The sequence below is a fragment of the Gadus chalcogrammus genome, unplaced genomic scaffold (assembly GCF_026213295.1).
Source record: "Gadus chalcogrammus isolate NIFS_2021 unplaced genomic scaffold, NIFS_Gcha_1.0 GACHA126, whole genome shotgun sequence".
Taxonomy (NCBI): Eukaryota; Metazoa; Chordata; class Actinopteri; order Gadiformes; family Gadidae; genus Gadus; species Gadus chalcogrammus.
The window spans coordinates 15,580-32,229 of record NW_026613561.1 but is presented as its reverse complement, the minus strand read 5'-3'; the positions used below and the strand labels follow the sequence as shown (position 1 = coordinate 32,229).

General features: G+C 45.1%; 2 protein-coding genes, 1 non-coding gene and 1 pseudogene across 6 annotated transcripts; 1 reads left to right on the top strand and 3 right to left on the bottom strand.

Annotated features, from left to right (window-relative positions):
* Nucleotides 1-996: 996 nt before the first annotated feature.
* Nucleotides 997-1,132, bottom strand: LOC130378963 (U1 spliceosomal RNA; annotated as a pseudogene).
* Nucleotides 1,133-4,103: 2,971 nt separating this feature from the next.
* On the bottom strand, nucleotides 4,104-4,294 carry LOC130378965 (U2 spliceosomal RNA). Its single transcript, XR_008895027.1, has one exon. It is a non-coding gene; the product is annotated as a U2 spliceosomal RNA (small nuclear RNA).
* A 1,500-nt stretch (nucleotides 4,295-5,794) lies between these two features.
* Nucleotides 5,795-11,071, bottom strand: LOC130378960 (uncharacterized). 3 transcript variants are annotated; one of them, XM_056585548.1, is made up of 6 exons: nucleotides 10,255-11,071; nucleotides 9,675-9,758; nucleotides 9,167-9,223; nucleotides 8,542-8,586; nucleotides 8,175-8,349; nucleotides 5,795-7,737 (listed from the first exon to the last, which is right to left on the bottom strand). In XM_056585548.1, exons 5-6 carry the CDS (start codon nucleotides 8,261-8,263, stop codon nucleotides 6,813-6,815), a joined length of 1,014 nt encoding a protein of 337 aa, XP_056441523.1. In that variant the 5' UTR covers nucleotides 8,264-8,349; nucleotides 8,542-8,586; nucleotides 9,167-9,223; nucleotides 9,675-9,758; nucleotides 10,255-11,071; the 3' UTR covers nucleotides 5,795-6,812. The 3 variants fall into 3 exon arrangements, with proteins under 3 accessions (XP_056441523.1, XP_056441524.1, XP_056441525.1); XM_056585549.1 differs by lacking the exon at nucleotides 8,542-8,586; XM_056585550.1 differs by lacking the exons at nucleotides 9,167-9,223; nucleotides 9,675-9,758; nucleotides 10,255-11,071 and having other exon boundaries at nucleotides 8,542-8,722.
* Nucleotides 11,072-13,166: 2,095 nt separating this feature from the next.
* Nucleotides 13,167-14,808, top strand: LOC130378961 (gastrula zinc finger protein XlCGF8.2DB-like). 2 transcript variants are annotated; one of them, XR_008895025.1, is made up of 2 exons: nucleotides 13,167-13,708; nucleotides 14,380-14,808. XR_008895025.1 is itself a non-coding variant. In XM_056585551.1 (2 exons), exons 1-2 carry the CDS (start codon nucleotides 13,931-13,933, stop codon nucleotides 14,750-14,752), a joined length of 384 nt encoding a protein of 127 aa, XP_056441526.1. In that variant the 5' UTR covers nucleotides 13,879-13,930; the 3' UTR covers nucleotides 14,753-14,808. The 2 variants fall into 2 exon arrangements, 1 of the variants encoding a protein (XP_056441526.1); XM_056585551.1 differs by lacking the exon at nucleotides 13,167-13,708 and adding an exon at nucleotides 13,879-13,941.
* The last annotated feature ends 1,842 nt before the right edge of the window (nucleotides 14,809-16,650 follow it).

Sequence of the window (16,650 nt, the reverse complement as noted above, 5' to 3'; positions counted from 1 at the left end):
GTAACGTCAATTGTAGCGCTGGGATTTACAGAGTGATCATTTGATACAGAGGGATGCAATCATAGCAACCATTTTAAATTGCATACAACAGGCGAACGTTTACTATTTTTTATTAGAAAAGCTGATTTTTGTGAGGATTTGACGAACAAAAGTGGAGGGGATGGAATGGCCTTCCAATAGAAGTGAGGGGGATGCATCGTACTCGTCCCCCGCGTCTGATACGCGCCTGACCACAATTATAGCCTATTAAATAATGACGCTAAGCTGCCAAGCTTTGTATTCTGTAACTTACCTGATATGAAGTGATCGCTGCACAAGCGGAATCCAACAGCCGGGGGGTCCCATTTTTCAGTCTTTTTTTGCTTGCTCCTGGCTCTTTTAATGGCGCTGATCCACTTAGCTCGCCTCTCCGCATCTTTAGGAATGCGGTAGAACGACGTACATTTATTTTTGCCTCGTTTATTTGTGCAACCTGGTGCACAACAGTTATCGACCATGTCTGCTCCACCACAAGAGCGCCAGTCTGCCGAATACTGCCAAAATGGTGGTGCCCACGTTTTCCCCGCCCCAACAACGTCAACACCCGGAACTCTATTGCAGCCAATGAGCTCGAGTTGACCCTGCTTAGCCTCCGAGATCAGACGAGATCGCGCGTGCTCAGGGTGGTATGGCCGTAAGCAATTATTGTCTTGTGACTGTCCATACAAACTTTTATACAGGAGGAACCCATAATGAGTGGGAGCGCTGCTGTGGCCAGAGACGGGACTTGTACAGAAACAATAATTTGATCCATAATGAATGAAAGAAATGAATGAATGAATGACTACGTTATTCCAGACTCAGAGTTCCACATCTGAATGTAATGCATTACACTGCTTGGGCGTGATCGTTTGCGTGATCTTTTGAATAAACGTAGCGTTGCAAAACGTGGGATGGACGGCATTAGTCAGCGCGATGAAGCCATTCATAGCTATTATTTCTTTAGAACAACATGATCAGGGGAGAGCGCGAACGCAGTCCCCCACTACCAGAAATTATGCAATCGAGATTCCCACATTTGGGGAATTCGCACGGGTCAGCAACAGCCTCAGTGCAATGGCTGAGCCTCGCTATGGGTGAACCAATTCAATTTTTAGGCGTTTATTTAAGTCAGGCACAGAGTTACATTTTACAACATGGTTTCAAGGTCAAAACACATTCAAAGGTTAACAAGCAAAATAGTTACATTTTACAGCAAGGTCAACGCATTCAAATGTTAACACAAAATTCTACATAACTCAGTGTTCTCTATTTTCCAGAGTTCCTTACATACCACAATTCCATATCGTTCCTTGTCCCTCCACACATAATCCTTGACCAAGGTCATGCTCAAATTAACGATTGATTCCGCTGAAAACAAAAGGCTCTTGTACACCATTAGGTTACGACACCTCCACATCGACTCTTTTGTGCAATTAATCAAGGCCCACCATCTTTCCCAGCCCTTACCGTCACCACTCTTTATAACCCCATACAGGACATCTGATTCCGTTGGGACTCTAAACAGGTCACCCAGCCATGGCCCCAATAAGCGCCAAACCCTCCGGGCCACCCCACATGACCACAACAAATGTGAAACATCCTCATCTCCACCACACCCCACCCTGGGACATCTTGCACTCTTAGATGACCCCCGTCTCTTCAGAAAGTCTCGTGTAGGGAGACACCTCTGAACTGCCTGCCAAGCGAGCTCTCTATATGCATTGAACAAAAAAGGTGAATTGACATTTCTCCACACCCTAAGGCAGCTGGTTTCAGCCAGCACGCCAACAGTAACCAGTCTTGACCGTTCGGGGCTCAAACAACTCTCCACAAAGGCTCGGTCTACCTGGCCAACATCCCGCCACTTTCCCGACTTTACAAAGGTCACCACCCTTTCATACAGCGGAGGTCTCTTCTCTGCATGAGGTCTTTTTAGGCACGGTCTTAACCCCACTTTCCTTAGGACTTGATGGCCTACCCAGAACATGGCGAAATTTGGCCATAGGCTCCTCCTATTTTTGTTTAGTACTGCCTGCAATATGGGCGTCAGGAATAGAGCCTCCATTTTCTTTGCTAGATCAGGGACATTTTGACCCCCTTTCTGCAATGGTCTATACATTATCTCTCGTCTAATTCTCTCTTGCTGCGCTCCCCATACAAACTGAAAAATGCATCTTCTCAGGGCTGTCATTACATGCTTGGGGGCTGGAATTGTTGCGGCAAGGTAAGTGAGAGAAGCAACAATTTCTGAGTTGATCACCAGTACTTTCCCCGTAAAGGTGAGATTTCTTTGTTCCCATTGGAGCAGTTTACCTTTAATCATTGGTAGTTTTTTCTCCCAATTAATATTTTCCATATTTTGCCCAATCTCTAGTCCAAGAATCTTAATTCTCTCATCCCTTTGGACCAGGCCGTGGTTAAAATTAGGTTCAGGCCAATTAAGATACAAGATTTCACTTTTTGACCTATTGAGTTTGGCACTAGAGGCGGCGGAGAATTGGTCACAGCAATATAGCACTTTGAGTATTGACTTATTGTCTGTGCATAATATTGTTAGATCATCCATATACACGGCTAGCTTGGCTTCCTGTCCCCCGCTTCCAGGGACTTGGAGACCATGAATAGAAGGGTCTTCCTTTATAGCCCGAGCCAAGGGCTCCATGGCAAATATAAACAACATAACAGACAATGGGCATCCCTGTCTTACTCCTGAGCAAACTTCAAAGGTGTCAGTGGAGTGACCATTGATAACAACCTTGCTTAAGCAGTCAGTATACAGCAAGTCAATCCAAGCTCTAAGCTGAGGCCCAAAACCAAGTTTAACCAGGACTTTCCTGAGGAAGGTATGGCTAACCTTGTCAAATGCTTTTTCCAAATCTAAGGCGGATATACATAATGGCAGTCTGCGGTCATATGCGTAGAGGTAGGAATCTCTGACTAAGGCAAGACTTTCACTCATGCATCTTCCAGGTATTGCACATGTCTGCTCTTCCCCCACAATCTGCCCAGACACTTGTTGCAGGCGGAAAAAAAGGGCTTTTGCAAGGATCTTTCTGTCTACACCAAGCAAGGTAAGTGGGCGCCAAGTGAACCACCTTCTTGATCGTGGTATCTCCCTTGCCAGGTAAGTATGAGTTGTACACGTTCAGGTGGGCTGAACGATGCCCACGCTTGTTCCCGTGGAGAACGGTTGCAAAGCATTCGGAGATGTCTAGACTTTAATAAACACTGTAGACCACCGGTCACACGATGACAGGCGAATCTGAAATCAGCGTGATGGAAGCATAACGAAAGGAAACCTGGAGATCCGAGTTATCGACCCGCCACAGAAAGAATCCTTTTTTCTTTCTTAAACAACAGAATATCGTTGGAATAATTGTAAACAGTGCGTTTATGAATTGTAAATGACACTTTATTGTCTACAGGCGGACGGGTGTACTCTCAGGTAGTGATGTTATGGTTTGCGTCGAGGCATCGGGGCGTGTGTCGAGTACCTCGGCTCCTCCCCCAGCGAAGCTCCGTATCACATAGGCGAAATGACGTAGCGCGTGACGTTCGAGGCTTCATCTCGGGCTGTTGCGCGATATGGGTTCACAATTGGCACATTTTTACAAAAAGAAGACCCTACCCAGTTCCAAGATCACTTTTATGGCTATGTAATTAATCACACTCATTCTCAGTCATCATGCAGTTCTATTATTACAATTATTAGTAGGCTACTGAGACAATCTATTTTGCCCGGGATGACTTAAAATCTAGGTCAAATGATTTGTTCTCTACCATGAGCTCGGGAGATATTTATGAACGGCAAACTCACACGTATCACTGAAATGACTTTAATTCTTAAACGTTGTGATGTTGTACGAAGCAAACATCACATCATCACAGGAAACTCTTTCTTTCATCATAATTTAATTCACCACTAGGTGTCCCTAGCGTACTAATTTGAAGCTTCGAGGTCGAACCACTTTGATGGTTCATCTGGCTGCGAGGCTTTGACGTTTCATGAGGCATCATCTCGGGAGTCGGCACCACTACTCTCTGGACTCAGGAGGAGTTTAGTTTTGTTTTTCACAGTGAGAGAGGGGTGCACCGGTCCTGGAGGTACTGCAATACCAGGTCGATGCGTGGAGTGGACGGAGCAAGCCCTTTTTCCATCTCCCAGTTCCAAAAATCAATTTAATATATGGTCCCCGGGTAGGGGACGTATCAGATATTAAACTGATAAGAACAGATACTACACTTGATCTTAGCCAAAAGGCCGAGAAGCGATGCCGCCACAGGCTCAGACCAAGAGGCCAGCTTCCCAGACACGTCGCTCCACTTGGCGGTTTAACAGACAACGACAAAACAAAAAAAAGACCAAGCACCCTGTGTGCGTGTTTGTGTGTATGTGAAAGCTGAAGAAATAAACCGAGGTCGCTACATCTCTTTGCTGCTGCCTGCTGGCAGTCTCACTAGGCCGTCTGCATGTTTCACAAATAGAGTTTGGAGCAGTGGAGGCTTCTATAAGACTACAGGTGAAGCAGTGCTTCACCAAAATTTTTTAAAAAAATAAATAAACCACAAATCTTACAACAATCCCATTTTCAGTGCTTTGAAACAGAAATACTCACGAAGACGAGCTGTTTTCCTGAAATCAATTATGTGAGTCACAACAGCGCCACTATTCCCATTGACTTCAATGTAAATCGAGTGAACCCCAGGCGGCTCGTGTTTATTTTCCGTTTCAATTGATCCTTATGGCAGATAAGTCCCACCCGTGAACCAGTGACCGATAGGGTAGAATTTTGCACTTCAGTCACTTGACACAACACTCTGGCCAGTCACCGCCTTCATTGGACAGCTATCGTGAACTGACTACGAGTGAAAGCAGAGGGCAGACCAAAACCTACTGTGAAAACCACACAGCTCGTTGGTGCTACGGTAAGGAGCATTTTAAATTGCTCCATGTATGACAAGGTAAACTGGCTAACAGGGAGTTGGCTGAAAAAACGCCTTTACTGTTGGCCCCGTGTCATGTTTAAAGCATGCAATTGTGGTTTAGAACAAAATAAAAAGAAAACAAAGTGCTTGCATGATATCGAGTTCCTGAACCCACGTGACCACCGGTGTTCGGAACGCCATTTTGTCAGTAAAATCAAGCGCCGCCCTTAAAGATCTTCCTTAAAATGACCCGGCGCCGAAGCTTTCAAGCCATCGGAGTACTCATCTCACTTTAATTTGCATGACATCGAGCTCTATAGGCAAAAATTAAATAGGTTAAATATTACCGACCCATACAATGCCCCCGGGGTGCTTTTCAAAAGCATCTCCGCTGAAGAAGACGTCCCAGATCTGCAGTATCCGGATAGATATAACTACCTTCAGAGCAGCCACAAAGACAGACGTCAGAAAGCCTGCAGTGTCTCTAATAAGACAAATATGCTACCCAAAAGTCCCATAGTTTCACCAGTGAGGCTACCAGGTATTCATGAGCATAGAAGGATTAGGGTAAAACAGGGCATGCAGTGTGTAACTGCTCCTGTGTGTAAAATGGTCATTTCCAGATGGTGTACAATCAAATGAATGTGAAGTAGGTACAATAACAGGGAGGGTAAATCCAGGAAGTACTATTCTTAAAAAGCAGGAGTGTTAAACCAAGTAGGTAGTATCCTTTTGAAAGAGCAGGGCGGTACCAATGTGGGGTGGCATTACTATTGTCCAAAACTAATGTTATTGTTGTTTTCTTCAGTTGGGGATGTCAACACGAGGACTTGGCAAGGAAAATACTATGAAATGCGTCATCGCCTCTCACACACGAATGTCATGGTAGGAACAGCTGGATTCAGGATTTCACCCCTGCATTGGGGCCTCACCTGATGGATACGTTTCCTGTAGCTGCTGTGGTTCAGGTGTCATAGAAATTAAGTGCCCATTTTCTGCAAAGGACCTTTCTGTTAATTAGGCAGTAAAGTGTTTTTCTGCACAGAAACCAGCACCAGCAGCAGCAGCATTTGCTGATCATAGTCAACAACAGTGGTGCTACTGCCCTGAGCCAGAAGCAGGGAACATGGTGGTCTGTGCGTCAGGTTTTTGTTCAGTTAAAAAGTTTCACCAGACCTGCCTTCGCATGAAAAGGGTCCCAAAACAGTGGGTATGTCCCATCTGCCGAAAAGTGATCAATGCCCAAAGAAGAAAACCTTAGTGAGGAGACTGTGAAATGAGTTGTTTGTAGTAGCTGATACTGTACTGTTATTTATGAATAAACAGTTGTTAAACCAATATTGTTCTCTTCCCCATAATTTGTATTAGATATCTGTAGCAATCAGGGATATGAAACATGGGTGGGTCATTCATATAAAACACACCAGAACAAATATCTGTTTGGGTGGAACTCAAGTTAGAATGGGTGGATGTGCAGCTTGATCTGCAAAGAGAAACGATGTGATCGCATCAGAATAGCGAGTGATTAAAAATAATGTCACGACAAGCAAGCAAGAAGTGTGAGTCACAAAGGTTTATTTGCTGGTTGAGCACATCTGTAGCCAGTCACATCAGTTCAATTTACTGTACATCCCCATCACTGGAAGGACACCACAGATTCAGACACATTTGTAAGTGCACAACACACGCTCACCATCTTGTCAAGGTAGGCCACATCATTTTCCCTGTCTATGTCCGTGAAACATGGGGACAGTGCTTTGCAAGACTGTGTACTTTTGACGGAGAACTCCTATCACTCTTTCAATATGTATCCTAAGAGAGGCTAGACGTCTGGTGTTCTCCAAGTCAGCAGGATCTAACTGCTTCTATCCACGATTAAATGCTGGAATTTTTAATTCAGCTTGGCATCTCTCAATGGACTCTTTAACCAGACAACCTCTGTCCGCTAAAACTACGTCCCCTGGGAGCAAATGAGATAAAAAGTGACTTTGTTCTGTGATAAACGTATCACTTGTGCGACCTCCCCATCCAGCGGAAATGAAACAAATGGAACCTCGAGGGCAAATTGCAATTAAATATTTCATTGTGTGGTGTGATTTGTATGATGAGTAACACTGAGCACTGGCTAGCAATCTACTGGGTTTCTCTAGAAATATTTCAAAACAATCTATAATGCAAACTGTCTTTTCAAAGCTACGGTTTCGAAATGCATATGGAAGAGATTTTCTTAAGTATTCTCTGTCAGGCCACAACACCAGACTTGGCACCAGTCTACAATGCATCACACTAATGCAGTGTTTGAAGAGCTTTGAAACAGTGGTTGAGTCAATGTCAAAATAAAAAGCCAAAAACTCAAAGGACAAGTTCATTCTAAGCTTAATTAAAGTTAACATGTACTGCTGAAAACATGTTAAACTAGATTTAAGTTGGAGAAAAGGAGCCACAATATGAAAAATTGTCATGAGAATGGAGAATGCTGATAAACCAGTGAGAGTATGAACCCTTTTATCATCGTTATGCAAGCTCATCTCATTCAGTGTAGTCCTATTCATTTTTTCCTTCAACAACATATTTTCAGTCCTCAGAGCTTGGCATTCTTGCTCAAGAGATTGGACGCGTTTACCACAGGTTTCAGTGGTGCATGGTGGGGTTGCTGGATCCTCCTCATGGAGAACAGGCTGGACATCGTTTCCAGGTTCTTCATGGGTAGATTCCTTCAAAGGCTCTGTGGTGGGACTTTGCTCTGCAGTAGGATCCTTGTTGCAGTCTTGGGGACAATCTGTTGATGCTCTGGTGAAAACAAAAGTAGTATACACTGTCACTACTGATGACAGTTTGTCATTCTTTTGTCAGTCACTCTCTGTTTTCTGCAGTATACTAGCTTTCGTTAGTAAGAAAGTAAGTAAATTGTATTTGTATAGCACATTTACATCCAAAAGTGCTTTATAGTCGGTATATGATAAATAAACAATGTAATAAAATAAATGAATAGAAAGACAATGACAGGGATATTGACAATGACAGTGACAATCACATGCATAGTCAGTGGCTGCCAAATGCAAGTCGGTATAGGTGTGTGATGATTTCAGCCCAGTCACAGATGTTATGTTTTTTAGCTCATTGGGTGTTATTAAACCTACAATGAATTGTACAAAAAAAAATTGGTTTATAATTTTCCCAAGTCCATGGAAGTGGGGTTGACCAGGTTAAGGAACTTAAATATTCACCTGGGAGGGATGGCTTTCGCAGATAGCTTTGTCTGCTCCATCTTCTGTAGCTTTGCTCCCTGTCGTCTGTTGAAAACCTCCAGTCTCATTTTTCTTTTCCTCTTCTCTGGAGATGGAACGTAGTTGAAAAGAGATGGAACAAAGTCCGGACTCAAGGGATTATCACTCCTTCTCCCTACAAAATAAATAGAAACATTTCAGCGTCGAACTTGGGTTTGTTTACTACTACGTTAGCACTTGCTAGCTTAGCAGCATAAAAAACAGGACATTGTCAGCCCCACGAATTGCATGCTATAAATCAACTAGCTATGTGTGTGTGTGTGTGTGTGTGTGTGTGTGTGTGAGTGGGTGGTGAGGGGGTACTTACAGGGGGGCCGGGAAGTCCAGGTTGGCCTTTCATTCCCATCATTCCCTGGAGATAGAGGAAAGAAATCAAAGGTCAAACAACAGCAATGTCCAACACCAGTGGCTGTGCATGTTGTGGGCTGTGAGTAAGATATGCCGCTGAGGACAGAATGCTATACAACAGAAAGGGTTTTGTGTTATAAAACCACACTTACAGTAGTCCAGAAATGCGTGGAAGTATTTCTTTGACGATGAGTCCATTGACTGGACTGAAAGCTAAGGTGAGAATGCATGCCATAAAGTGGCATAAATCCCAGAACTCCATGGGAATAATCCATGGATTGGGAATGACAGTGAACACTGTAGCGGAAACCTATTTGACAGGTGTGCTCTGACATGGAAAGGTCTTCAGACTTCGATGGGTTCTTATTGGTAGTTCTGTGTGGTGATGTGTATGTGTGAATACATAGTGTTATTGTTGGAGAGTTACCACAAAACTGCAGGTGTGTGTGTCTCAGAGTTTGTGCGTGTGTGTGTGTGTGTCTGAGTTTGTGTGTGTGTGTGTGTGTGTGTGTGTGTGTGTGTGTGTGTGTGTGTGTGTGTGTGTGTGTGTGTGTGTGTGTGTGTGTGTGTGTGTGTGTGTTCACCATGGGGCCGGGACCAATATCAGCGCCTTTGTTGTGATCATACTGAGCAGCAAAGTTCTGTTGGAATGAAAAATAAAAACCAGAATAAGAGACAAAATATACATATAAAAATTCATACAATACAATATACTTATTTTCTAATTCATAGGTTATTGTCTGTTCCATTGCTATAATTGTGCCAGAATTTGGGTCAGGTGAGTTTAAGGGCTTGATCGTTTATCAAACAGATGAACAGCAAATCAGCATCTTCCTGTAGCTTCTATACCTTACGGTTACAATAGGATATACCAGCCGGTTAACCTTATTTACTGAGAGGCCTTCATCAACATTCAGTTCCCCCACCTAGGAACACTTTAGAACCAACATCCATCTTCAGTTCCCCCACCCAGCAGCATTTTAGAACCAACATCCACCTTCAGTCCCCCACACAGTCACATTTTAGAACCAACATCCACCTTCAGTCCCCCCACCCAGCAGTTGACCAAGTCGGCCCCTATAGGATACTTACTCCGCCGAGGCCAGGGGGTCCTGGGGGCCCAGCAGGGCCGGGGTTGCCAGGTCTGCCGTCCCTCCCGTCAGGGCCCTGGGGTCCCTGTGGAGGAAGGCCTTGGGTTAGTCTCCGTTGATTACCACTGATTGACACACAGCCACCGTGTCTGCTGGGAAGCTGCCAGAGTCCCAGCTCTGTTCGGCTGTGGAGCTCGGTTTGGTCTCAACTTGAATAAAAGCGTCATGTCCTTTTACTAAATTGTTTTATTATTGTTAATAAAGTTTAGAAAAGATAAATATGAATTTGGTCTGGATATGTGAGCCAAAGTCAGAAAAAAATAATATACAACAAATATTTGTAGTTCAGGTTATTTTCAGCCGTCGTGCAGCAGAGATTCGTCCATTATTATTTGTTATATTATCACAGCGGAGGGCTTTAGGCTGTGCCTGATGTAAACAAAGGGGTGTGGCCTATTCAAGTTGAAAGGTCAATCGGCGTCATCATATATCAACCCGATAAACTTCATGAAAGTTTCTATCCAGCAAACATGGCATTGTCATGCATCTTGTCATAATTAATGAGTTTGATAGTGGCTTACCCTTTCACCTCTTGGTCCTTTCGGGCCCTGAGGAATATAAGTAAACAATTGATGAGTCAGAGGCAGACATTATTTAAACAGTGAGGCAAGTTCACGTAAAAAAAGGAAGGTAGACTTAAACTTAACATATCTAAAATCTAAAACCTAAAAGAAGCTGGGCTACAATCGCTGGGGGATGAATAGGTGCATGTGGACAAACTGTGCATGTGAACTGCACAGCCAAAGCACCATTCAGTTGGGAACATATTTCAGTCCACTTCATTGAACCTGGCCTTTGGCTAGAGCTGATGCCTACAATGTCTGCCCTGAGCTATGCTACGCATTATCACATACACCACACTCAAAGGGCTAAATGACACATCCAACCAGGGTTTGATTGCTCACTTTGAATCTTCCCTGAGTAGAAATAGAAGCTAAATAAATAGTGTTATTTATTTCTTTGTGTCATTTAACTGTGCTGGCTGTATCATGCACTGTTCAGCATTGCTGTTCATCTATCTCATTGCACATCAACCCATTAACATGCAGGGGATTTATGATGCTGTACATGTCCATGCAGAAGCACAGCCTCATAAAGCTGCTCCCAGATCACTGTGCACACTGTAGTATTAAACTGATCCGAAACCACAATCAGGGGCGTATCAAGCTTTCCAAAAGTGGGGGTGTTCTGGAATAGGCGAAGAAATAATCATTCCAAATAGCGATGATCAATTATATGAACTTTTACATACATCTAGGCCTACAAAATGGAAGAAATGCGAGCAGATACACTGTGTGTGTGTGTGTGTGTGTGTGTGTGTGTGTGTGTGTGTGTGTGTGTGTGTGTGTGTGTGACTCATTGTGTGTTTGTTTGATACACACACACACACACACACACACACACACACACACACACACACACACACACACACACACACACACACACACACACACACACACACACACACACACACACACACACACACACACACAGTGTGATAAAGCTGAAAGGAGCTTCAGCAGCCTCTGAAGGCTGAAAACATGGATGCGAAGTACAATGACACAAACATGTCTCAACAGTGTAACCGTGTGTTATGTTCAAAAGCACAAGCTGGATCTGTTGGACAGGAAAATGATTGCAGAACAATTAGTTTGTCATAATGAGCAGAGACAAAACACATTTGTAAAGCCACTTGAGGCTGTTGCATGAATGTTCAATAACTGTAGCTCTAATGACATTTGGCTAGAGCGTTTGTTACTTGTATGTAGTGATGTTATTATGTAGTGACACACAGAGTGCAGGCTGTCAAACCAGTGGTCAAGTTCAACTTCAAATGTTCTCCATTTCATGCTGAGACCTATCTATGATCTATGTATAATGTTGGGCTTATGTGTTTATGGTGTGGTCTTACTGATTATACAGTAGCCTAACTGAAAATAAAACGTGTCTGATCGAATGGAACGCACTTGCATGCTTCTAATGTTCTAAGAAAACAAGATGAACCCTTGACACACACTGTTGAGGACATTTCACGTTCAAGTGTGCTGAGAAAGCGAATCGCACAATTCTCCGGATTTTCGTGTATCACAGCATTCATTCACATTCATTAAACCAGTAGGCCTAAGTTGATTGCTGTGACACATACTTTGTGTATATTTTCAGTGATACACCTTGTAGATTGAAGTGCGTTTTCTCAAGGTTTGAAAATGACGAATCGCACGAGGATCTCTACTCTCCGTAAAGGCTACCTGTAGCCCTAGTCAAACCTGTGCATCCCAACCGCGGTAGTATTGAAGATTAACCGAGATATAAAACACTTAGACTAATTCAAGAGAGAGAGTAGAATGAAAACGAGGGGTCCGGAGCAAGAATTGACAAAAGACTTTATCGTGCAGAAAAACAACAACGACAACAGCCTGAGTGGGTTTGCAAAGTCACTCTCGTTCACAAACTGCGGCGTCTTTTTATACACACAAACAGAACAGCTTCTCCTTGAGGTGTCTGCCTCCATTCAGTCATAAATCCACTTTACCCTGAATGGTCAGAAAATAGACAACAAATGGTCTGCAAAGATAGCCCTGCTCCTTTTTAGGGGGGCTCCATCTGTTCTAAACCCAGACACCTAGGCACCGTGTGTTTTCCACTATTAAGCATAAAAGACCTCATAATAATCACAGAATATAATCAGTAATTTCTACCACAGTAGCACTCGAAACAGATAGCCTATAGCTTGCAACTTGCAAGCACGTCAGTGTCTGCAGAGGGAGAGAAGTCAACTTACTTGTTTTCTCTTGAAAAAGCCGTCTATAGTCCCCTGTCTTTTTCTTTTAGTTTTCGGCATCATTGGCTATATTGCACGAAAAAATAAAACAGTTTTAAAACTAAAGTAGGCTTAGTTCCCGTCGGAAGAATGAATGGGATCTCATGCTAGGAGGTAACTAGCTCTTGAATAGAGAGCCATGAACCTTGCATCTATTAATGATTAATAATTAATCGCTTAATCGCTTTAATCGCTTAATATGCCTGAAAATGTTGCCTTCATTACAGGCAGTGAATGATGCTGATCTAAAACAGTGATTCAATTCTACCTTTTCATTGAAGGCGTCAAGTCAGTATGCAGCACGAACAGTTAGGCACAGCAATCTGTGAGAAACTGCTTGAATGACCGCGGTCACCGCGCTGAGCTCTCAGGCAGTCGGGTCTCGGGAGCACCGCTGCCAGCGCTTTCTGCAGGCTGCGCGAGCTGTTTAGTCTACGTAACGTCAATTGTAGCGCTGGGATTTACAGAGTGATCATTTGATACAGAGGGATGCAATCATAGCAACCATTTTAAATTGCATACAACAGGCGAACGTTTACTATTTTTTATTAGAAAAGCTGATTTTTGTGAGGATTTGACGAACAAAAGTGGAGGGGATGGAATGGTCTTCCAATAGAAGTGAGGGGGATGCATCGTACTCATCCCCCGCGTCTGATACGCGCCTGACCACAATTATAGCCTATTAAATAATGACGCTAAGCTGCCAAGCTTTGTATTCTGTAACTTACCTGATATGAAGTGATCGCTGCACAAGCGGAATCCAACAGCCGGGGGGTCCCATTTTTCAGTCTTTTTTTGCTTGCTCCTGGCTCTTTTAATGGCGCTGATCCACTTAGCTCGCCTCTCCGCATCTTTAGGAATGCGGTAGAACGACGTACATTTATTTTTGCCTCGTTTATTTGTGCAACCTGGTGCACAACAGTTATCGACCATGTCTGCTCCACCACAAGAGCGCCAGTCTGCCGAATACTGCCAAAATGGTGGTGCCCACGTTTTCCCCGCCCCAACAACGTCAACACCCGGAACTCTATTGCAGCCATTGCAGCCAATGAGCTCGAGTTGAAAAAGAAAATAGCTTACAGCACGTGGTTTCACTCAGGTAAATTGTATCCCCTTCACCGTTTGCTAGTTGATAATTAGACCTTTTTTTTAAGGTTTGTATTAAGCTGTTTCGATTTTGTAGAAAGAGAAAAGATTTCCACCGTGTCATAAAACGGTCGTTGTGTATAAAGGGAAGACGTAGAGGTTACGTTTTTAGCTGCTGGGTAGACTTCAGTCAACCTATCGCCGTTTTGTCTGCGAGCAACCATATTACTCGTGGGTGCTCCTTTTAATCGTGGTAATCTAAGCTTTCCAACGGTGTATGGCATGACTATATGTACCCAGGGTTCGTTGAAATAATAAGCTGATTAATGTGTGTTTTGTAACGATAGCTAGGCGCGGCTAACGACACTGTTTACAATGAGTAAGGGCATACGTCGCATACCTGCAAACTTGTTGCTTTTCGGCGACAATCAACGTTTTTTTGGACAATTTGATGTGGATATGTGTTAATATGGGTAAATGTGACTGTTTAGACAACCGCTGATGCGAGAGTAATTGTAACATGAAGCAATTTGGCGACCGTGTTAATCTCTTGTTGCATGGGATGCGCTGCATACCTGGTAAACAGTAGCTCATTTCTAACAACATAGATAACAATCTGGCGAGCGTGTTGTCCTAGGCTAATACACCAACAGCACATTTCTGTATAATAAAGGGCTACATATTGTCAATCTAAATGATCTGCTTGTTGTACTCATTTATTCATGTTTTACTGAACCAGATGGAACATGGAGGAGCCTACACATCAGTGCACCGTGTGCGACAAGACATTCAGTGAAAAGTCCAACCTGGTGAGTCATCTGAAGATCCATGCCATCGCCAGGGAGACCTTTACCTGTGATGTCTGCGGAAAGAGCTTGGCCACTAAACCATCGCTGGTCAGCCATCAACAGCTACACCAGTACCCCAACATCATTTTGTACCGGCAAGGAGAGGCCAGGCTGTACTGTACAGAGGCAGCAAGGTCTGTGGCAGAGGCCCGCAGCAGCACTGTTGTTGACCCTAAATGGCTGGATCTCAAGACAGCAGAGGCGGCTGCCAAGAGGTCGGGGGCTGAGCTGTGGAAAGGTCAGCTGGTCCTCACGTTCGGGTAGTACGCCGGTCAGACCTTCAGGTGGCTTGTGGAGAATGATGTCGGCTGGCTGGTGTGGCTGCTGTTCCAGTACTGCCAGCAGGGAGAGCAGAACGAGCTGCTGAATTGGCAGAAGGAGCGACCGCTCCTTCGGCCACAAGGTGACTCCTCACCTGAAAGTGCTGTCGGACGCACCGTTCCCGGAGGCTCCTGCGCTGCCAACATCCCTCCCTCCGCCAGACCGGCCTCAGGTCCAGTACCGGCTCATCCATCACGAGGCTGGAAAGAGACGTGGTGAGAAGCGGAGGTAAGTTGTCATAAGCACTTTGTTTCACCTGTTGGCTGTGGAAAGCAAATAGCACACACGTCATATCAATACTGATCACATGTGTATTTTATGTTTCCAGATTATTTGTTGCTGAGCCACAGCCTGTGACTCCCGCGAACCGACCCGTTCAGCCCACTGGGTTGTCGTCCTCCACCCGGCCGAAGCCTGCTGCGCTCACCCCCATTCTGCCGAGGCCTTCTGCGCCCACCCACCTCCAGCCGAGGCCACCCGCTGCGTTGACCTACGGCCCACCCCCTGTGTCGGCAGCACCCATACTGCAGGTCTTCCCCGCACAGCCACAGGCCCCCTCCGTCCTGTTTCGTGGGACATCCTGCAGCCAGAGCTTTGTCCCTCCTGCACCAACAGTGAAGGCATTCATGCCTAACAAGTCCTCAAGGCCATGTGGGGCTTGCCACATGCCAAACTGTGGTGGACAGTGGAAGAGGTACAACCCTTTCAAGGACAAAGTGGCTGGAAGCATGCAGAAAATGTTTTCCTACTGTCCATCCACTAGGAAGTCCACTACCCCTGGCTTCGACAATGTGGTGTATGACAACTTTGAACTCTTTAAGAGTGTCGTGGATGCAGAGTTGGAAAGGAGGACTGTGTGTGTGTGTGTGTGTGTGTGTGTGTGTGTGTGTGTGTGTGTGTGTGTGTGTGTGTGTGTGTGTGTGTGTGTCTGTGTCTGTGTCTGTGTGTGTGTGTGTGTGTGTGTGTGTGTGTGTGTGTGTGTGAATAACTTACCTCTGTGATGCCACTGTTGCCAGCCATATACAAATATCATCAGCATTTACAGTTTCATTGAACATCCTGACGATTACGGTTTTCTTTCAATATTCATTCGGTATCTCACTATGGGACACGCCCCTCGCGCTGTCCCCCAGAAGCAATTTTACACTACGCCAGTCGTGACTGGCCAACAGACGTGACGTCTGCCTGCAGAGGAGGGGCTCCCTCCTACTACATAAGCCCCGTCGTCACGTCATCTCTTCAGTCTTTAACCTCTTCTCGCTCCTAGAAGCACCTCGCAGACAGAAGTCGTAGACGGACTAGCACACTGTTCACTGAGCGAGCTAACCCCTCGGTCACCGAACGCTAGCCTATCGCTACCTCTGACCTCTGTGAGATTGAAGAAGTAAGCTAGTCTGTCACCAAACAGTAGCCTCTGCTAGTATCCATACTAGCTGCTAGCATCTACACTAGCTACACCCGTGTCCAGGCTGACCTGTCACCAAACAGCAGCCGGCATAAACGGAAGGCGAGAACATGCAGTCAGAGGTTGAACCTACCCTAACCGAGGGCTCGGGGAAGCCTCCGACAAAGTTCTGCGCGTGCGGGAACAAAATGTCGGGAGCGGATAGCCACACCGCCTGCATTCGCTGCCTTGGGCTGGAACATGCCAAGGCTGCCCTTGCATTCCCGCCTACCTGCGAGCATTGCGCACGGTTTTCAAATAAAACCCGCAAACGCCGGCTGACTAAGCAGGCGAAGCTCAGCACAGATGATCCGGTAATGGGGGTAACCGACCCTCCACTACCGGAGCTAGCGGGAGGTTCCCAGGGGCTCTCCGCCCCACTGGGAACCAGCTGGGG

Excerpts from the sequence above, each read along its gene's own strand:
- LOC130378960 (XM_056585548.1), bottom strand. The coding sequence starts at position 8,263 with ATGAGACTGGAGGTTTTCAACAGACGACAGGGAGCAAAGCTACAGAAG. Across the intron at positions 7,738-8,174 it reads GCGAAAGCCATCCCTCCCAG|AGCATCAACAGATTGTCCCC; the intron begins GTGAATATTTAA and ends TGTTTTCACCAG.